The following is a 22,886-nucleotide window of genomic DNA, read 5'->3' as shown; positions in this document are numbered from 1 at the left end:
ACCAGATGGATAGACGGGTGGTAGCGCTCATCGTACGCATGCAAGCTATGACCAGCGCTCTTGCCGCGAATCTTCCTTGTTCGTCTGGGCCGTGATATAGAAATACCCGATGCCTAGAGAGGGGAATAATGCCTCGAATGTTTGTAGAGTTTCTTTTTTCATTCTTCAAAACTGTCGGCAGGCCGCTTTATCGCTTTGTTTGTGATGCAAGAAGCAGGTATATTTTTTTCGATTGATCGCATGCAGGCGGATACGACTCTATGTTGTTCAAAAGTGTTCTAGTTACTTTTCAAGCTTTATGTCGAAAGTTCGCCACCGCTGAGTGATTAAGTTTCTTGCGGGCGCAAGTCAGACCAAATATAGAGTTTCGCTTAGAAGCGATTCTCGCTGTTTTCCTGTTCGCCGGACTGCAGTCCCCACTACGTGACAATATCAGTTGCACTCCCGTAAGTTGCGGCAGTGTTTGTGAAAAAAAGTGGAGCTTTCTCTTATATTCCCACATGCAGATGTGGGCTCAGATTTGTATAACGCGAGAAATAACAACACCTTGAATGATTTAATGCAGGTGCACCTAACGATGCAGATAGCTAGGCCCTCGGAAACTAGGCTGGGAGAAACATTCTACAGAAGATCGGTAGTAACTATTTCAATAATACTTGAAGCAATAATGAACCATCATTAATCGGCCGCGGGGCGCAGAGATGGAAAAATCATTTCACCCATGACAAAGGTTGAAAGGCACATTAGCCGTTCGACTAGCACCTAAAATATTCTGGGGGCTGTTTTAATGCGTAAAGAATAAATGTAAAGTAATATCCAGTGCACTCCACACACATCATAAGGCAGTATACTCCCGAGCAACTAACCTTGACACGTTGGTATAGTAGTATTCCAGGCGCCGCTCTCCAGACAGCGTGCCGACCGGGCGCCCTTCAGCTTGAAACGGTCGTCATTGTCGCAGTAGAACCTCAGCTCGTCACCAGGCATGCAGCAGTCTCCATCAAAGCCACCGTTCTGTATCACCACCTCTGGGCAGGGCTGAAACGCTGGGTGGACATTCCCCTTCGTAGCGTCACATGCTTGCCATGCTTTAGAATGACAAATATGTGGCGCTCTACTCTTGTTAAGCTTATTTAAGCAGGCTTTATATTTCCGAGCCCCATAAGCACGTACCATACTCGATTTACCATATAACAAGACACCTGCCGAATTCTTTAAGAGACTGCAATCACATATGGGCTGCCCATAATATAGCGACGCAGTGGCCCTTAAAAAATTGTCTACAGTTGTTTTTTTTTTACACGCTAGAATTGACAGCCATTTAAAAGCTATTCAAGTCATGGGGACGACTTCTTCATAGTTTTGTCCCAATATTTTGACACAAATCCGGAATTCTTTGATACAAATTCTAATTGTGAGGCATGTGTATAGTATTCTAATGTGCTGCTTTGGAATACCAATGGTGAAGAGCACGTTTGCGGGAATAAAAGAAAACTATTACTTCTAATCTTTTTATTGATTGAGAGGTGTGGAGCAAAGAGTAAGTAATATGCATATAAGTTTTTATAATTTCCAACACGCAGTTACCCTTGTCGCTGGGGTAACTGGGGGGCTGTCTTGGCGCCTAATCGCGCATAGACATATGCGCGTTCGAGAAGCTTGCAGGCACACCAGGTCGTCCCGCGGACCTAACGTTTTGAAATAGACGATATTCGTTGCAGCAGAACACCCAGGGTAACCGCGTTTTTGAAATGGCTCTCAATAAATATGGAGGCGAATTCTAATACCTACTCCAGTAATTACAGTTACCTACTCAATATTAAAAAACCAGCCTAGTAGTTAGCAAGCCTTATCTGTACTACAATTAAGCACTTGCTATATAGAAGCCGTGGCAAAGTTCACAGGCTCAGCGAGTAAGCGACTGGTATGTACCTAAAATATCAAAAACTTAAATTAAGCTTCTTGATGTTAGGCCGTTATATATGCACCAATATTGCGAATGTATACGCGCCGTTTCAAGTCACATCCATGCAATTTTTTACATTTTTAAGGCTCCTCTTTTTACCCCTGTTTAAGCATAGTTAGATGCAACCTTTAAGAAATTCTCTTTAAATTACGCTGTGCCGTAGCCGTCTCTACAGCCACTTTAGAAGGAAATATGCCCTCTTCGCTAGTACTACGTATATTTGACCACAAAGTCATTAGGCTCAAGAGGAAAAGCCAGCCCGACATTGTTGGAAGCGAAAGAAAACTAAAGGGTGTGTTGCAAGCAACCTCAGAATATTTAATATAAGTGTTTTGAAATAAAAGTTATATTCCGAGACCTTAAGGGACATGAAAGCGAAGCTATATTTTTTTACTTGGAACTTAAAACAGCTTCCCTCTCAGATTATCTTACCTTGTTTGTTTTTAAGATGGAAACAAAAAGGCGTGATACTTTGAATAATACTCCTATCTGTTCTCGGCTGTTCTTTACAAAACGTATCTCCGTCCATATTAAGCCACCTTTTTGGCCGTAAACTTATTAAGGCCACAATGGCATGAAGCCGACGTCATCAAGGATAAAATCCGTGTTAGTGTTAGCACCCTGAAGAGTGTATAATTTGTTGTTTTTTCCTTCGAGCAGAGCACGAGTGCTTCATGCATGCGACTATAGGACTCCTTCGCCGCTTTTCAAGCAAGCGTACACTAGAGAGCACAAAATATTAAATGTCTTACATGGGCAACATGGAGCAACGAACACCAGCAGGGCCACTGAAATCTTGGTGGCTGCAAAAGAAAGATTGTAGAGGGCTATCAAAGTTATCAAAAATCGCTGGAGACCATTCTACGTTATTTGAAAGCACTAATACATTCAGTAATCCAGTACCCCAACACAGAATTTCAATATTACGGAACGCCTGTGCGCAATTCAATGTTTGAGCCTTACTCATTGCAGAGACACGTGTGGGAGAACATGTCTCTAGGCCTTAGTACTCCTAAATTGGGTATAAAGGTAATTCTTCTGAAGAATCGCCTTGCCGTGTGGGCGCCGGGTCTCCTGGCTTTAGTGGACAGACACAATGCTTTGGGGTGTCCGGTTATTGCCTTGAAAGAGGACTATAGGCCTAGTATTTACTAAAATTAGCTCAATACAGCAGTGCGCAGTGTTAACAAATATTTAGAAACTATTTTGTGCCGGCAATTTCTGCCTCAACAAGAATTCTAATTTCTGTGCCAATTCCTGGCGCCAGGACTAAAGCGCACTCTTACGCCACAGTCGACCAGCCAACATGGATGACCAAAATCCTGACGGCATCGGTGTCGCCCTCAAGCGTTGGTTCGTACTGAGAAAAACCACTGGACTCGGTGACGTCAAAACAGTTGGATCAAGCGCCCATTGGTCACTCGAAGCGGATGGAAACGCTGAGCGGCTTCTCAAAAAATGCTCTATGCCAAAATAAACTATGTTCCATTTAACGACTGCTACCTGAACTTGGTGGAAGGCACCTCCTTACCCCTATGAAACAAATCATTCAATTTTTTTGTGCCTGTACCCCATTATGGAAGAGCTTTATCAGCAATATGGGACCGGCCCTAGCTGGCACATCTATGCCTTGTGATCTATAGCTCTTCTTGCAAGAGCCGTATTCTCTGGTATAGCTAATTATACGAATTACGGGCTGTTTTTTTTTTCACAGGATTTGCATTATAGATATCATTCCGCGCATTTAAAAGACAGCGGCCTCTCAATTAGAGTTTTGGTTTTGGCTGGTTGGTTGGTATTTTTGCTGAGTGGGGACCGGCAGCGCAAACAGATGAGTAGGAACACCAATGACAGCACTGGCGCTCTCCTGTCCTCCTTTCGTGTTGCTCTGCGTCTTTACCGCATTTATATAGCACTGACACCAAAACCAATCAAAACATGCGCAGTGAAGGACTATTAAAACAACAAAAAATTTGCTGGCCTTCTTTTGTAACGGGATCGTGACATTAGACGAATCTACAGCTCTTACAGCTTTTTGCCCGCCACTTTGGATAGAACTAGGTCTTATGTTTCTGTTCTTGAATGGTGTGTATTGGGAAAGAGAGAGAAAAATTTGCTAGAAGTTGACCTTTTCAAAACAGAGTAACCCTATCGCACGCGGTATGCCAGTAATTCGCTGCTTCTACGGGCACGTATACGTTGCGCCGTCACCGCGATGGTTTAAAGCAAACGCCCTGTATATATTTTATAAAAATGTGCAGTTCTTATTTTTTGGTCATCCGCCACGTGCTGGCATAGGCATTGAACTTGGCTGCTGTCTTGAATTTATGGTAACGAGATCTTTGGGATTAGTATTTTCGCGGCACGCTTTGTAGTGAAGCAGCCGTGAGAGACGTTGCGCGGTGCCGATGGCAATGTTCCAGGAGGAGCGCTTAAATGATCTATACAAACGCCATTTTTAAATAGGACGTAAACTCAATTATCCTCTCGATGGGACACCGCAGCAGCCAGTTTGCATCCGCTGATATTAATCCAAGAGGTATTAGGAAGGCGTACCCTTTAGAGGGATTTCCTCAGAATGCGACTTTTGGGAAGCTGCGTTTGCCAATAAATAATGAAACGCCCTTCATGCCTTGAAATAGAGGACCTTTTCGCCGTGGCTAAATCACTGCGACTAATGGATTTCAGGAAGTATCAGCATGTATGCGCACATCGGCTTTCAGTGTCGAAGTAGATTATCTAATATATTTTCGCCATATCTGGTACTCATGCGGTGTGTTTAATATAGCAGCCAAGTTGACAATGCGAACTGTTCTTTCAGAAATGCGTATGTGGTATAAGTCATGTATTTTCCCGAAACCGCGTCGTACTTTTTAAGGAGGACAATTATTACTAAGTTGAGCAACTAAGTTTTCAAAATTAGGTGGTCTGTATTTGGTCAAAAGTGGCCGCAATTCTAAGCAATATTTTCTCGGGAAGCTACAAAGGATCAGAGAGGAAAACTCAAGGCCTTTGTTAAGCCATTTATGAATTACGTGCATGATTATTTATTGATTTTTGAAGTCCGTGTGCAACAGCAGCTGCTGAAAGGTGTTGTAGCAATGTCCAAGGATACAAGCTACGGCTTAAATTGTTATTCGAGATGTCCATGACAACAACCAATAGTAATTTGCATTTATGCCTGACGTTCTCGCACCACCACATGTGTTAGTGTTGTCATCCACTATACGCGAAGCCGCTTTTCGACTTTTGGTCCAGCCATCGGTGACTTCTGGAAAGCATCATTGCATTTTGGGCAGTTTATTCTGGACTTCTGAAATTATGTCCCTACGAAGTCACTGAAAGTTTTGTCGCGCAGGGCGATTTTTACAAAGAGGGAAGCAAACAAAATAATGTTTGGTTTAAATTTTTTCTGTTTCTATATATTTTGTGTTGCCGCACTTCGACCTTCTTGTGCCTCAGGGCTGAACGTCACGGGGAAGTTTGCGGGAGGAATTTAGAATATGATGCTTTTTTATTTGTAGGCGCTGTCGTCAAAGCTCTGCGCATCGCATTTTTGGCAGTCGCGGAATATCAAAAATTACACGTTTTCTTACTACGGGGCCCCGCGTACTTCGTTTCACCCTGAAGAACAAATATGACAGCTTCTTACGGCTGTTAATGTATATTCTTGCCGGAAAGAACAAGGTAACGGAGCAATCAACTGCCAACAAAACCAGCACTGCGGTTGGCTGCGGGAGCGACGACGGCATCGAGTTGCGGTGAATTTTGCGCGTTTTGTCTGCTTCAGCACCGGGCTCAGCGTGCACAACGGTAAAACAGGCCAACACTCCATTACAAAGGGTGTCCTGTAGTTTAGCTGTTTTCTTAACGAATGTTCAAACTAATGATTGTTAGTTCGCAAAACCTTTTACAGCTTGCTAATTATACCTTCCTCAGATATTTTGCAAAACACATACAGTACCGACACAGGCAGATGATTCGTAGTTTCATTTATGCCTTCTTACGTGCCGGGCAAACCTGAGCTATTCTCAGTCCCTCTGGAAGCGCACCCCTTCTAAGCTTGACATCTATATCCTCCTGAGACCCGTGTATGGCAATTTGTCCAATATATTGGACATTAGCTTTTAAGCCAGTACTCCCGCGCCGAAAGATCCATCTTCATAAAACCCACTTGTCCAATACATTGGACAACTGGTGGCGCCATCTGTGCACCTTTTTTGAAATTAAACTGCTCACTTTCCCGCGAAAACACTTTGAAAACGGCGGCGTTCAGCGGCGCGGCGTTCTATGGCACCTGCCGGAGAAGTAAGTGTTGTTTCTGCGATTTTACCTACTTTGAAAGAGTAAATTTTGTTTGTTGGATATCAACAAAAATAGAACAGAAAACATGTAGATATCATAATTGTAACTCTACATGACCTAACTTTTCTGTGCTTTCAATCTGATTTCACGTGTCCAATACGTTGGACGCTGGGACTCAGCCCGGTTATTTTGGCCGCGCTTTTGAGATGGCTTTCGCAATAACTGTAAACGAATACTGCTGGTATTTAACGGCTGGGGACGAAATAACGTCTTTTTTGTTGTAGGAGACAGGCCTCGCGTTCCTGATGAGACGGCCGAAGCAGTTTTACAAACAATTGCACAAGCCAACACATCAGTTGGTTGGTTTAGTTGGTTTATGGGGTTTAACGTCCCAAAGCAACTAAGGCTATGAGAGACGCCGTAGTGAAGGGCTCCGGAAATGTCGACCACCTGGGGTTCTTTAACGTGCACCGACATCGCACAGTACACGGGCCTCTAGAATTTCTCCTCCAAAGAAATTCCAGCCGCCGCAGCCGGGATCGAACCCGCGTCTTTTGGGTCAGCAGCCGAGCACCTTAACCACTGAGCCACCGCGACGGCCTCCAACGCATCAGACATTGACCTATCGGACAGCGACGACGACACTATTGTCGATCCAAAAACAGCAAGAAACCCAAGAAACATCAAGAAGCAAGGAACGTAAAGGAAAAAAAACAACAACAAGAAACAGAGAGTGACAGTGAAGTTCAGTGGAGCCCACCATCAAAGCAAGCTCGACGAGGAGAGACCAACAAAAGTACCTACCACTTCCCTAGGCTGTCTGACGCAGCTAACGCTGCGCGCTGCAAGTTTGAGGGGTGCACCATGAAAACAAAGTTTTTTTTTGCACAAAATGTCAGCAGTTCTGCATAACAAAAGACAGAAGATGCTTCGAAAAGGCACACAGCAAGTGAGCACAGCGAAACTTTTTTATTCAGTTGACGTATCCCAAGCAGCACAAATTGATTGGTCCAACAGTGGCAAAAGAGTGGCGGAAATTGGCATGAATATTGGTCCTACACTGGCATTTGAGCAATCCGAGACTTTTTCCAACAATGGCCCTTCATTCATGCCAAGAATGTGCCTATACTCAGCCAGTCTAGCTGCCAGCATTGACCCAACATTCAGCCAGTCTATCCACAAATGGCCAACGTTCGTGCCAAGACTATGCCCATGTTCAGCCAATCTATTAATTATGGCCCGACATTCGTGCCAATATTATGCCCATATTCAGCCAATCTCACGCCAAAGTATGCCCACATTCAGTCGATCTGTCAATAATGGCCCGAAATTCGCGCCAATAGTATGCCCACATTCCGCCAGTATCAATAATAGCCCCAGGTTCGCTCCGACTTGTGCCCACTTTTCCACCCTTGATGTAACTTTTATAGGCGGCATATCAATTGCAAGGCCAGTGGGAAATTGTACGCGATCGGGGGTCCCACCTAGTTTTGTACCACACCTCTTGCTGGCCAGCAACAATGCAGACATATACCGCTTGTTTTCCACCAGCCGGAGCTTGTATGTGTAACATTTTACATATGAGCAGTCAGCAGACATACAAAAAAGAAAGAACGGATTCAAAGAACAAAATTTATTGCATCTACGGTGCCAGTACATCGTGAAATGCATTGTGCCGGAGCCGCTGAATCGATGAGTCATATCGGCACTAATCGTTGCACTCCTCTTGTAAGAGAACTTTTGCAGTGCCTTGAAACAAATTCCTCGCCAAGCTCTTGCACGATGACCTGGCTGTACATCGCAGCTGCAAAGAGGTGCATGATGTGATCATGAGTGTAAGTACAACCATCGCAGAAAAAAGACAAGAAATAAAATAACACATTGATCTTAGTGGCGCGCAGTGTGCGAGAAGGTACTCGCAACATATGTTGAAAGTATAATTTCTAAATGACTCTTAATATAAATCCCCACACTAATAGCAAAATGTTGAATTGAATTTAACAATTTTTTCCCACCGTATTGCTAATTTCTAATCCCAATTTGCCGTGTCACACCCTCAAATGCATATTAAAAGTCACAAAAAGAGATAAATATAGTGTTTAATACAAATCAATCTATTTTTATATTTCCTATCAAAATTATATGTCTATTGCGAGCTGGTTGTTTGCCTTTTTGTTCCAGCAAAGTATGGCACAGGTGGTAGCAGCTCCTCCCTATTGAACAGCTGTGAGCAATTTTTTTTTTCGCTATGAAATATAATATTCCTTGCAAAGACGGCTTGCACAGTTTTGCGAAATGCGCTGAACGCAGGAGACCGAATACACTTTTTTTAAAGTAAGCAGATTATCTATGCCGCTTGGCATGCATGTAACGGGGCAGACGGAAATCTTACTTGAAAACCACACGAAATCACTCTTCCGTTAGTCCATGGGTGATTAATTCCGAGACAACATGGATAAAGTTCGCTGGGGCCAGGAATTCCGCTTTTTCTCGTACGCCTGCAACTGGCCAAGACAAGGGCACCCGGCACGGGAATATTACACGCGGCCAGAAAACTGCTGCAGTGAAAGAATAAGCGCTTCTGGTACTCATCTTGCACAAACGATAGACGACCAATGTCGTAATGAACGCAACATGAGTCGGGCCACACGACAGTCCGCCACGCTGATTGAAGAGATAGTCAACGTTCGGTAAATCCATTTTTTCAAAGCTGAAAAATAAAGTTCTCACCATTCTGTGCATGCCTTTGCGCTAGACATTTCGCTGTGAAAGTTGCCATTCAGAAGTTGGCGCCAGTGCTTTGTCGCTTTCTCGTTTCCTGCCGGAGAAAAAAAAAGGTCGGCGCTGATTCAAAGCGGCAATTACGCCAAGAACCATATTCATTTCCGAACACATTTCAATATAAAAGTATGGTGGTACTCACAAATAGAATCTTGCGGGCCAGGCTACTGAATTCCGTCATAATTGTCAAATCGTATCGGGTGCGGATTCTCGACAACGAACGGCGTCAGCTTGAGCGCGCATGCTTCGTCGGCACGCTGGTTGTGTGGCTTTTCGCCGCCTTGCTAGCTACAGGCGATACTCGTTGGGCGAGTGTTCGGGAAAGGAGGAGACCACGATGGGACAGGTTTCTTATATTTTTCGGAGAATTTGCTGCAGCAAGAGAAACGGCAGCTGGAAAAGGGGTAGAAGAAAATCTAGGGAGGGTGGATGAGCGGCGTTGCGCTTAGTTGGGCGCGAGGGGAAAACAGGTTAGAGAAGGTCAGTGTACCTAAAATCACAAAGAAAAAAAAAACTCCTAGCATGGTGAGGGCCAGCGCTCTTCCAACAAAGAGGCTCGGCCCGGCAAAAGGCGGCTGTATGGGACTTCAAAAAGGGGGTGGAGAGGGGGGGGGGTGAAATGAGTGAAAGAATTCCGGAATGTCCGGAGGGTGCGCCATAGGGAACCCAAGCTCAAGTTTGGGAGCGCGACGCCAGCGCCGCAGCGGCGAGCAGCGGAAACTCGGGGCGGCGCCGTAGCAGACGCCCTGCTAGCTTTGTGTGCACGTGCGACGGGAGAGTCGCGCGAGGCGCAATCTTCGCGCTGACAGACGCGGTCTCAGCGAAGCAAAAAGGAGGTAGTACGAAGGCCGTAATGTAAAAACCAAAGCGTATGTACACGGTGATCCACTCTTACCGCGAACACGCGAGTATGCGGCCGCGCTCTTCGGAGAGCCAGTGAGTCTGTCCCTACCATGCACGAAAAAAGTGACAGACGACGCGCAGGCAAGTCGCTCGCTGCTCGATTGTCCAGCCTTGCGACTGGGAGTCGCAAGCCGCTGAACTAATCGGCGAGACAGTGGAGCTTTTGGCAATGACGCCGTCCGCGGACAGTAGAGCTTTCGGCAACGACGTCGCCCGCGGCCACGCCGGGCGACGAGCTGCGCTGCTCCCTCGCTGCCGTAGTCGTCGCTAAGCCTAATCATTTCGCACCGATGCTGTAGCTGAGGGCACTTCGGAACTGGCCAGCGCTGTAATAAAGGTGCTACTCGCGTCACCGTTTTACTATGTTCACCGTCACATAATAAAACAAAGACGTGACCGATTTCCGTGATGCCTTTAACTGCGGAGCCAGGTGACAACAGGCGAGCAGCACTGGGCATCAGAAAAGCGGCTTTGGAAAAGAAATATGCTTGTATCGCAGTTATCGCTTCTACCAGCAGCTCGGTATTGGCCAACGATCCTCAAAAATGATTCATTTTTGACGTTGCTCTACTCCAGGGTTTGGTATGAACGCGAACAAACAATATTAGCGTATTTTTCTGACGGCGGCGGCAGGCAAACAGGTCGGCAGGCCGGCCCTAAAAAGCGCGCCGCTGTCGCTGTCATCATGACGCTTATACGACTGCGGTGCACATCAATACCGTCACGACATCCTCCTGGTCACCGTAGTGCATTGAGAATCGCACCGAGCGCGAGTGCAGGAGACGCGGTCAAAGCAGACGAAATTCTCGAAAGCGCGCAAGCAATGTTATTCCGGAGAGTTTTCGTTTCAAGCAAGAAGGCGACCCGCAGGTCGCACTTGCAAGTGTGAACAATGGTGGTCAAATGTTTAGGGGGTTCCCCCAAGGTGGAGTAGAATGTTGACGAATTGTTGCCTGGTCGCATGTCCTTTCGGCTCGCACGTAAGTGGATCGCCCTGCGCATCGCATGCAACAACTGACAACTACGATCAACAAGTGTCTCGCTTTACTTCTTACAGCTGATAGTACTTCGCATATTTCGAGCATATAATTATACCGTGGACTTACCTCTAGTTACATGTCATACAGTACGACGTTAATACTCACTCGAGAAACGCATTTTACAGTCAAATGGGCCTCCTCATCGTCGACCGTCTGCTCCACACAGTAGACGCGACTAATCAGTTTCCCCCCTTTAATTAAGTTTGCATTGCAGTACTGCGCGTCAGTCTGAACGATCTTATTGTGGCTCATGCAGGCGACACATCGCGACAGCGCGGGCGCGCGCACGTGCAAGGAAGCGCGCGTGCAAAGAAGCGTGGTGAAAGCAGCGCGAGCAGCGAGCAGCGCCCCAGTTTCTACTTTTCTCCCATAGATGGCGCTGCACATCAGGCGCAGCAGCGCCACCCGGCGATGCTTTGGGAGCCTATAGGCGTTGAGCACGTGAAAAGCGGCAAGGAAACGACAATGCGGAGATGTTGGAAGTGGAAACGTGGAGCTTGGGCATGAATTTCGTCAAAACGGCTCCAAACATTAGCGTAATCTCTGCGGTCGTGTGCCTCTTTGGTTGAAGCTGAGATAAACGTGTTACTATGAAAATACCGGAAATATAAAACAATAAATAAAATTAGCGGGAACAATGCGTGTTCTTTGAGTGTTTCATATATGATACTTGTGGCGGACAAAGTAGGATGACATACGTCCAAGCAACACCATTCATCAATATAATCCAATGATTCGCATCTAGAGCGACGAATACCCTACATTTTATACACACCAGTGTAGGCAGGTCGGTCTAAGCCGTCATGCGGCCCACCCGTGCGTGTCTGCGCTAGCTCGAAATGACGCGGCGCGCTAATCAGCAATGCACCTGTTATGGCTCATTGGTATTAAGGATACGCGCAAAGAAAAGGCAAAAAAAAAACTAGTGGAAATGCGACCGGGAAAAAGTTCCGATCTTTAATTTGATAAACGTGATAATTTAAAGCAAAAACGTATGCTAGAGCCGTCGTTATAGAATACGCAAAAAGCACAGCAGAATAACAAAACAATTTGCGACATTAAAAAACCTAGCCACCTTAGCTTCGCGGCTTCAGGAAGCAGAGCCGTTTGTTCCCTTATTATTTTTTTTTAATTTAACATACATCTACATTTTCTTTCTCGTCTGCTGCTTCTTCACGCAGTAAATGCGCAGCAAGTTGTTCACGTCAACTGTTTATTTGCGACAAAACCAAAATCCCGTTTTACTCACATCATTTCTTCTCTCAAAATGCGCCACGCAATAATTTGTGACCTAGTGGAAAAAGCGATTTATTTGTTTTTTTCTAGGGTGAGCATCCTGTGGGTGAGGCATTGTATTCCGGATTGTGTAATACGATTCAGCGTTTCGTGCAGCATAAACTTATTAGTTAAGTTGAGCCTATATCTTGAGACACGAATTTGAACCGGCAACCTATAATCGGGGGCTGTGGTATGCGAGGTATGCGAGAGATATGCGAGGCAGTACGTTAATTAGTGCGTTATTATACCATTCCTCGAATCGAAATTTCATTTTCTTGATTGTGGCACCTCTTTCTCTCTTTCTTTTTTTTTGCATACCATAATTACAAAAGACGCCGCTTTTCAAAATTCGTATACCTTCGTGAATGAATCTGACCTCTGCTCACTTTCGCGCAATCAATTACATCGCGCTTTTTATTGTAATTTCGCGTCAGAGTTCGACGCTAGCGCTGTTGTTGGTCATAAAAAATAAATAAATAAACAAGTCCGAATATTTAAAAAAAACGGAGAGATATTAACCACATATAATCACAGGGACATCCTTTGGTGTGTCGTGGAGCGGCACTGCCAATACAGGTAAAACAGCGGACAAGTAGGGCCATCATAGCGGGTGTAATGACGCGGCACTGCCAATATGGGGACGACAGCAGAAATTTAGGGCCATCGTTGGAGGTGTAACTAAGTGGCATTGCCAATATGGGGAAAACATCGGACAAGTAGGGCCATCGTTGGAGGTGTAACTAAGCGGCATTGCCAATATGGGGAAAACATCGGACAAGTAGGGCCAATGTTGGAAATGGCACATTGTGGCAGTGCCAATATGGGGACAATGAAGGCAACATTGGTCCTGTATAGGGCCACACATAGCCAACAGACTCCCAATATTGGGCCAACAGTTTGTGCTGCCTGGGATATTTTGCTACTTTGACTTTTGTCATAATAAAGTATTTTTTTCGCACAACTTTCACAGCTTTATCTGAAGTATTTTGTGGCACGCCCACTGGGTGAGAAAATACGGCTAGAGTCCTAGTGTCCAATATATTGGGCATCGTGCTGAGCTGAAACTATTAGTTCTGTTGAGAAAATATCTCTCACTTTTCACCTTTGTACTCCTACCAGCTTATTCTGAAACCCTACAAAGTTTTTGTGCACTCAAATTCACTTCGGGTCTCAGGAGGATATATACGCTAGTAAATCCCGTGATGATGCACATGCATACTTCAACGGTATAAGTTTGATGATGTCATTGGATTTCAAAGCCTTTATATCCTCAGAAAAGAGAAGATTGACACCATCCACACTACGTGGATATCAGTCATCGCCTGCGGAAACATTTGTCTTTTCTATTACAGATGTTAGGACCCACTCAGTCGCTCAGACTCCAGAGACCAGTACTCCCAGTCCACTATAGACAGACTCGCAAAAGAAAACCGTGACCTCAAACAACAAACGTCCCTCATCGTCGAGCGGTTAAATACACCCACTCAAGCCAAATCTAGCCATCCCACTCCTTGCGAGGAACAAATAGAAATGCACAACCCCTCACCACGGTTGCTGTCAATCGTACAGATTGAAAGCTGCCCCTGACCGAAGCCTGCCCACAAAAGAAAAAACGTGCCCTGGAAGCCAATAGCGATACCTGAGCCTCATAAAGCGAAGCTCTTCCAGAGCGCCATAACCAAGTAGAAAGAGCTTACCTGGCCTTCGTACAAAACCGCCGAATGATTTGCTCGTCTTGAACAGATAATCACATACCTAACATCTAAGTTCCTTCCTCCTGTTGCCATTTTAGCACCTCCTCTCTCGGGACTACCTCCTCCCTAACCTTCATCTCTCATCACTCAGCAAAATACCCATTCTCTCAACAATTCCGGATCTAGCAATGGCACTCTAGAGGCCTACAACGCAAGAAAAAGTTACAGTGGCTTAGCTCAGCTTGGCCAGGGTCATCATCATCAGTCTGACAAGGCAAAAGCCTTTCCCATGTCTCTCTAAATTAACCTTCTCGTTTGCCAGTTACGGCCACCGTATGACCGCAAATTTTTTTTTTGTTCGGAAGGGGAGGGGGCAGAAATGGCGCAGTATCTGTCTCACATATTTCGGTGGACACCTGAACTGCGCCGCAAGGGAAGGGACAAAGGAGGGACTGAAAGAAAGGAAGGAAGATGCTGTAGTGGAGGGCTCCGGAATAATTTCGACCGCCTGAGAATCTCTAACAGGCACTGACATCGCACAGCACACGGGCGCCTTTTGCGTTTCGCCTCCATCGAAGCGCTGCCGCCGCGGTCGGGTTCGAGCCCGGGTACTCCGGCGCAGTAGGCGAGCGCCTTAACCACAGAGCCACCGCTGCGGGTACCCGCACACTTCTTAATCTCATCCGCCACCCTAACTTTCTTCCGCCCCCTGCTACGCTTGCCGTCGCTGTCGTTCAGCAGCTTAGCGGCGGCTCTTCGCGAGACGTTCTTCTCGTTCTTAGGGCTTCTAGGCCGCCCGCTTAGCCTTTCTCGTCTCGTTTCACGCTGTCGGCCACCCTTGTACCATGCGACGACTTCTGGATTGGAAGACTTAACTTCATGGATCCTGTACTGCTGCCGTGGCGAGCACGGCGCTCTCCTTCTTCCATGGTGCGAGTCTGAGGAGTGCGCGCGGCGCTTCCGGCTTATATCCCAGCTGCGCGGTGCGACATTGCGCATGCGCAGTGCAGCGCAGGGGCTTCGGCGCCATGATTGCCATGGTACTGGTTGCCATTGTGACGGCGCATGCGTGGTAGGGGCCTTTGGCAGGCACCGCGAAATGCGCTTCTGCTAGCTTAGTGTAGCTTTTGCAAAAAAAAAAAAAAACACTTCCTACACATGCAGCAGGCAATACCCGCGTCAGATGTCAACGCCGTACAGGAGCCCAAAATATCTACAAATTAACCTGCTACCAAGTCATACAGCACCAAAACTTCTCCAACCCATGCGTCACCACGTATGTTTATCATCGCAACAGTGCGTATGTAACCCACGACTTATCGGACCTATATTCCGACTACATCTTTCTTGAGCTTCTACCACACAATTTAGGCTCTCACACTTTATGTTCAATATCTACAGCCAGCAGCGCGATAAGCCTGTAGACCTTCTGCACGCGCTCGCGTGGGCCCTCTCCGTCGCAGGCAAGGCACCGATAGTCATGTAGGCGATTTTAATGCGTGGCATGTCGAGTAAGGATATAGGGCCACCACCGTCAAAGCAAGACAGCTGCACGACTTTATGCTGCAGCACAGGCTATCCCTCTGGACGGACACCACGGAAGCTACCCGCATAGGAAATAGCGTTAGCAGGGACACCTACCCACACTTAGCGCTAGTTAAAAACATAAATCAGGCCCCCTGACAGTACACTGGCCTTACGTAGGCAGTGATCATTATATAATTGATATCATTCAAGCAAGTAATCTCAGACCGCGCAACCAGCTCAAACCCGTAGTACACTGGAATTAATTTTGAAAAATTAGCGAGCAGAAACAGGCTACCTCTATCTCGCACCATAAGGAATGAGTCGCCGGGCTTCACAAAGATGTGGAATTAGCGACTAAGCAAGCCCCCGTTGTACAGGCAAACAAGGCGGTCGACAGCCGGTTGCTGTGCCTATTGGAAGCTTATAAAAGAATGGAAAGGCGCTGGCGCGGGGAGAAGAATAACTGGGCGTTGCTACGCCGGATAGCAGCCACTCTCGACCTAATCGCAGAACACGCCTCTAATCTTAGTTCGCAGCAATGGACGTATGCCTGTAACAGTCTCAATGGAAATTTACATTTAAAAAACTCGTGCTCCTTCCTACGTCATCTGTTAAACCTTCTCAATCTGAAGCGGAAACTAGAAAACTGATCCCACGGCTGCTCCACCTAGCGGAACAGCAAGGACTGCGAAGGAAATTATCACGATGAAAACCTCGGAACAAAAGCCGTTTATTCACGGATATAGAGCACACATACATAGCAGAGGTGGCGTCACGCATTCCAAACCGGGGCGACGCTTCCGCGGATGATAGCGCTTGCTCTTCGCGATCACGCGCTATAACATTGCCTCCATCCCGCAACCAAAAGTTTATTCCGTGAAGTCCTCATGCTTAAAACGGTCTGGTGGTTTTCGTGTACGGTAGCTTCGCCGAAGCGGTTTCTTTTTCGCTTTTGTGACTGGAGGGAGTGCTGTCTCGGTAGACCGTTGGAACTGGGAACTCAACTCTGCCGTAGGAGCCGCCGGCACTGTGTAGGCGTTGCACCCGTCGAGTATGGCAGTGGCTCGGTATTGGTCGGTGCAGTCGCAGATTCTTCAAGGGAAGTCGCGGTTGACGGCGCCTGCTCGGGAACGATATGTGAAAGACTGCGCGTTGCTTTTGCAGCAAAGGGCACGAAGGACTCGAGATGGGATCTGCATGCCGAGGACGCAAGTGGTCGACGTGCCCAAAGCAAAGCTGGTGCAACACTTTCATGATAAGGTTGAGAACAAATGTGCTTGACTCCATTCCGACACAAGAATTCGGTAAACGGCGACAACGTGAACTGGGGGCCGTTATAGCTCACTAGGACCTGAGGCAAGCCGTAAGCTGCAAAGCTTTTGCGGAGTTTCTCAACCGTTTTGGAGGTGGATGTCGACGACGTCAGCCACACTTCGACCCATTTAGAAAATGAATCTAATAACACTAGAAACACATAAGGACCCTTCGAGGCAAAACCTACATGCACGCGCGATCAACATCTCCCCGGATAGTTCCTAGGATGCAGTGTCACGGGCTGAGCGGCGGGCTAAACCTCTCGCCAGATTTTGCGCCTGGCTACATGCTGCTCAATTGCAAGATCAATGCCAGGCCACCACACGAAACTCCTAGCCAGCATCTTCACGCGACTGGTGCCCGGGTGTTCCTCATGCAGCATGTTCAGTGCGCGATCCCTTATTTCTTCCGGAATCCCCACTCTAACACCCCAGGTTGCGCAACCCTGTTCGAGTTGAAGCTCGTCGCGGCACCTACAATAGGCTTCAAGTTCTGTGTATCGTCTAGTCCACCCATTCAAGATGAAGTCTGCCACATGAGACATGGTCCTGTTTCACGTTGTCGTCGTAGCAATGTCGACGGCAGTTATCGGAAGGGATTTAAACACCGCGAGAAATTTCCCAGGCACGTTCTTAGCAGTGACAGGCCGCGGTAAACTGGAAACGGCGTCGGCCACTTGAACATCTGTTCCCCGGCGGTACCGGAAGCGGTACTGGTACGCTGCCACTATCATAGCCCATCTCTGCATTCGCGCTGCGGCTAACATGGACATGGGTTTCTCGTGCCCAAGAATGCCTAGTAGCGGCTGATGGTCTGTGTAGATCGTGAAAATCCGACCGTACAGGTAGGGATGCCACCGTTTAAGCCAAAAAATCAAACCTAATGCTTCGCGCTCACACTGCGCGTACTTTTTCTCAGCTGCCGTCAGCGTTCTGGACGCGAACGTGATCGGCCTTTCCTCGCCGTCAGCCGTTTCGTGGAAGATAACAGCGCCCAAACCATGCGCCAATGCGTCGCAAAGCACAGCTATTGTCGTACGTAGATCATAGAATGTCAGGCAGTAAACGCCTGTTCAACCATTTCTGACCCTTCCGATACAGCGGCTCTGTGGCGGGGAAACCATTTTTTACCAGTTTAGAATAAAAGTTCAGCATGCCTAGCTAAGCCCCCAGTTCCGTAAATGTGGTGGTCTCGGATGCTCCCAAAATTTCAATCTTCTTTGCCTCCGTAGGATTAATTGCATCGGCGGTCACAGTGTGGCCCAAGCATGTCACGTCATTTTAAAAGAAACAGCACTTGGCCATTTTGAACGCGATACCATGCTCACGCAACGTGACCAAGACACGTTCGAGTGTCTTTTGGCAGCCCGCCGTGTCAGACCCCGCCATGATTACATCTTCAATGTAGCATCCGAAGTGCAGAATGCCCTTCCTCACCACATCCATAATGACCTAAAAAATAGCTGGTGCACTGACCACACCATGGGAAGGCGCTTAAACTCAAAAAGCCCCAAGCTGATATTAATGGTCAAAAATGATCGTGACTCGGATGTGAGAGGCACCTGTTGATACGCTGTTGATAGGTGAAGGACCCCAATTCCTTTCCTCCAACAATTAATGAACACAGGTCCTCTGGCCTGGGTAAGGGAAAATGATAGGTCTTCATGACTGGGTTTACGGTCATTTTGTAATCTCCACACAGCCTGACACTACCCTCGTGTTTGGGAACACCTAACGGCATTGCGCCGTTGCTATGCAAGACTTGGCGAAGAATTACTTTTTCCACCATGCTGTTCAGCTGGTCTGTTACCTGGTGTCGAGGAACAAAAGAACCGGTCTAGCGCGGCAGAAAACTGGGGCGCAACCATCTTTTAGCACTATCTGTGCATCAAACTTCTGTATAGTGCCTAGTGCGCGCGTAAATACGGAAGGGTAGCTCTTTTGAAGTGCTCGCATCTAATCTCCAAACGTAATTTGGCCAATTTCTGACCAGTCAATCTTTAGGCAGCAATGGCAAAGTCAATGGCAAAGTGAGTCAATGGCAAAGTGAGTCTTTTGTTTTGTACCTCACAAAGACTCCACGCTGACCCTATGCATTCGTTCTCCCGTGTACTTGCGCAGAGAAATTTTGCAGGGTTCGCGTTTTACATGCGGGAAAAGGGACGCGTGCACACTCTTGGGCACAACTGTAACAGCTGGAGTTATGTCAGTCTGCATGCAAAAGTCTTTCCTCTCAACTTGCACATTCACTTCGTGACACGATTCGTTCGAGTTTATGAAATAATACACTCCGTGTTCCTCCTCTTCATCAGAATATTCTTGTGGATTCGTTCTCCTGAATCGAGTTTTCACGTTCGGGCACATTTCCCGCTGATGTCCTTCCCTCTTCCGGCAAACGAAGTTTTTGTACTAACACGCGTCAGACAAGTGTCCTCTGCCGCAGCTTCCGCATTTTTTTTTCCTCTGGCCTTGGTCTCGTTACACTTCTTTAGACCTCGCTAGTGAACGTCTGTTGACCACGTTCAGCGAAGCCTCTTTGTCTCCTGCTTGCATTTGCTCCGAGTACCGTTCCGCTAATTCTCTATAGAGTGCGACCTTGCAAGCACCTTCGAAAGTCAATTTCTCGGCGGCGAATAGCGCACGATGACTCTCTTCATTTCGTGTGCCTGGAACTAGCCTGTCACGCAGGCCATCTTGCAAAAAGTCACCGTATCCGCACTTCCTCGCCAAATTCTTCAACTCTACATGAAGTCTTTGGTATTTTCATGTTCATTTTGCACACGCCGGTTAAATTTACAGCGCTCCGCTATCTCCGAGCTCTTGAGGCTGTAATAATCTTTCAGCAACTTCGGAACATCGGCGTAAGACTTCCCACTCGGCGAGGCAGGCAAAATAATGATCTTCCATACCTCATACGCTCGTGGGCATATGAGTATTAAAAACACCGGCAACTTCTTTTCGTTGCTAATGTCGTTCGCCACCACAAACTGGTCATATATTTCCAAGTACGATTCAATGTTCTATGTTTTGGGGTCGAAGTCTGCTACCCTTCGTACATGCGACATTTCGTGGCAAAAAGCAAAAGTCGGCTCTCATCCGCTTGGATCCTTTGCGTATCCACTCGTTTGTCGTTGCTCCAAAGTGGCCCACGTGCCTTTTCAGTGGGTGTTCCACGCTTCCACTCGTCGGTAATTCCCGGCGTAGGTCGGTGCGTAGGTTCGACTTGATGCCTCCGAGAGTACATGCTTACTCGCTGCGGTTTCTATCGGCAGCCGAAAGCTGTGCTTGCACTTCAATTGCCTGAACCACCGACCTGGCGCATGCTGCTGCCTACGCGGTACGTACCCAGGCAGCACGCCAAGATTGTACCAACAATGGCTCATTGTTGGAATACAGTGGCAACAATATTGGGCTGGCATTGGCATAGGAGCACATTACTACATTTTCCAACCTTGGCCCATACTTCATACCAAGATTGTCCCATTGTTCAGCCATTGTGGCACTGCCAGCATGGGCATATCACTGGCCTTTCCACTCAAACTTCATTGGTCCTGCAAGTATCAGTCCAATGTTCAACCATGCTGGTACTACCACTATGTACTGAGCATCAGCTATTCCATTGATGTCCCATTGTTGATGCCAATATTTGTCCCATGGATAGCCATTCTGGCCCTACCAATATGTACTGAAATAACCCACTGTTGATGCCAAGATTGTTATGTTCAGCCATTTGGCACTGTCAATGCAGACTAAGCACAGGCTTTTCCATTCATGACAGTGCATACAACCTGTCACATCAGTGGCTTAAAGATTGGCATGCCACTGCCCTTTTCTATTTATGACTCGCCAGTAAAGCCTATGTTAATTTTTATCTTCAGTGGCCAACATTAATGCAAATGTTCACTCGTAAGCAACCATGCAAATATTCATAAAATGAGACAACCAAAGTATTCATGAAAACATTTATTTTATGAAAAAGTCCAAATAGAATTAATCGTTAGGGGTCGGGAAGGGTGGTGCCAGGGGCTGTGGGATGGGTGGTGGCAGGGGCTGTAGGGAGGGAGGGCCCTCAGGAAGTGGAAGAGGCCAGGGGATTGGGAGGCACACATGCGAGCACAGTGCAGGGGGCTGTCCCCGCAATCGCAGGTGGCGTGCTTGGTTGGAGAGGGGAGAAGACTTCGGCAAGGCGTCTCTTCCTTCCATCACATGAACCGGGCAGCCAGCTGCAAATAAAACCTTGTGCCTCTGATGCGTCAAATGCAGTTTGCCACAAATGGCATCTGCACAGGAAAAGTGAACAAAGAAAATAGACATTATTTCCAAGCACACAAAAATCATGGCCATCATTTTAGAAAATTGTAAGAAAATAAATTCCAGGATATGGCCAATGAGAAAGGCTGTACTGAAGGGCTCCTGATTAATTTTGGCCACCTAGAGTTCTTAATTTAAGATGCACCGACATCGCTTAGCACACGTGCTTCTTTGCATTTAGCCTCCAGAGCAATGCAGCTACTATGGATGGTGTTTGATCCCATCACTTGGAATCAGTAGCTGAGCACCTGACTCAGGAAGGACATCAGGTAAAAAATATAGTAAACAGATATATTATTACGTGCCTCATAATCAAGGCAACATACAAAACGTGGACACAACTAAACAATGAAGTAAAGAATCACTAGAGGGGCCTCAATCCATTGACACTGACTTGTCGTTGCGATTGACCACCTTGCACCTGCTAAGTGGCATCATAGATGCCCATAAATAGAAGGCAAGTGACTGCAGCTTCTATTACACACCGCAGGTTCGAAGGGCATTTTCAGCTCCAACAAGCTTTCCAAACAATTAAAATAAAACTGTGAAAGCATGTTGAATAAAGGGAACATGAAAAACTATTTACTAAAGCTAGAATTTGTTGCCATCATTAAATACTTGTAAATGAAATCAAAACATAGTTCTCTTTTCTATAAAAGGGAGATAACGCATCTGTCCAACTTCCATTTATGAACTGTGTTGCGCTTCAACTGTCATGCACAACAATGAATTTTAACCTGACTAACTCTTTAATGTCGCTTGCAAGGCATGGGCTTTGTCAAGTTGCGACGACAGTCCACCGCTGTGATATATCGCACCTTGCGGAAAAATTTTACACTTTAGTTCAAAAGGTGTACTGTCTTGTTCCCTTATTGCATCAGGCTTGTAGAAGAAATAGGGCTAGGGGTGGGACAAACGGATGGTCAAGGATAGGCAGAAGAACGAGGAAATGTTTGCCCTCGGGTGTAAAAGACACGACCAAATACGCGAGAAAGAGTAGAAAGATTTGGAAGGAAAAGAGAAAATAAGGAGAAAAGGACTAGTGTTGAAGTAAGTGAGTTAGGAAAGCTCAAGGGACAGGTGAGTCCCACTTGGGTGGGCGAGAAAAGGCTTAGGACACGAGGGAGGTGGTCAGGGAACACGAGTAAAAAACAAGTGAACACGAGAAGAAGAGTAGAAAGACTTGGAAGGAAGAGTGGAAATAAATAGAAAAGACTGGTGTTGAAGTAAATGACTTAAGAAAATTTAAGTGACGTGGTGAGTCCCACGCGGAACGGCAAGGAAAAAAAGGCTTAGGACACGAGGGTGGAAGGTGGCTACTGGTCGGACAAAGGGATAGTGGAAAAGAGAAGAACGATGAGAAGAAATGCGAGCGCTAGAAAACACAGTGAGCACGCGAAGAGTAGGAAGATTTGGAAGGAAAAGAGAAAATAGTGAGGGAAGACTAGATTTAAAGTGAGTGAGATCGGAAAAAGGCGAAATCAGGAGACGCGAACCACGTGGGCGGGCGGCGAAAGGCCTAAGAAAAGTGGCACAAACTTACTTTTGCGGCCGTCGGTCCAGGCTCCTGAAAAGGCACGAGGATAACCACACCAGGTAGTTGGTATGGTGGAAAGGCCGAGGAACACTTGGTTAGGAGCGGTAATCCAAAACACAGGGCTCCAGCGCACAGGGCACACACGATCACGGTAGGCACAGGATGGCGGAGGGCCGCAAGGGCCAGCGGCACACGCCGCGGCCTCGAGGCGCGCACGAACTCGACAGAGCG

At 46.9% G+C, this 22,886-nt stretch overlaps 1 protein-coding gene across 1 annotated transcript in view; it reads right to left on the bottom strand.

Moving 5' to 3' along the window:
• LOC149360644 (complement C2-like) overlaps positions 1-22,886 on the bottom strand; it is a 151,399-nt gene that overhangs the window by 105,774 nt on the left and 22,739 nt on the right. Inside the window, exons 2-3 of the mRNA XM_089567888.1 lie at positions 2,719-2,769; positions 867-1,046 (exon numbers count right to left, since the gene is read on the bottom strand). Of these exons, the coding sequence (XP_089424014.1) occupies positions 867-1,046; positions 2,719-2,769 (231 nt within the window). The remainder of the gene's footprint in view (positions 1-866; positions 1,047-2,718; positions 2,770-22,886) is intronic.

Source organism: Amblyomma mixtum, chromosome 2 (assembly GCF_055824585.1).
Source record: "Amblyomma mixtum isolate Tamu chromosome 2, ASM5582458v1, whole genome shotgun sequence".
NCBI classification, from domain to species: Eukaryota; Metazoa; Arthropoda; class Arachnida; order Ixodida; family Ixodidae; genus Amblyomma; species Amblyomma mixtum.
The sequence above is the reverse complement of the archived record's forward strand: the minus strand, read 5'-3'. Positions and strand labels throughout refer to the sequence as shown.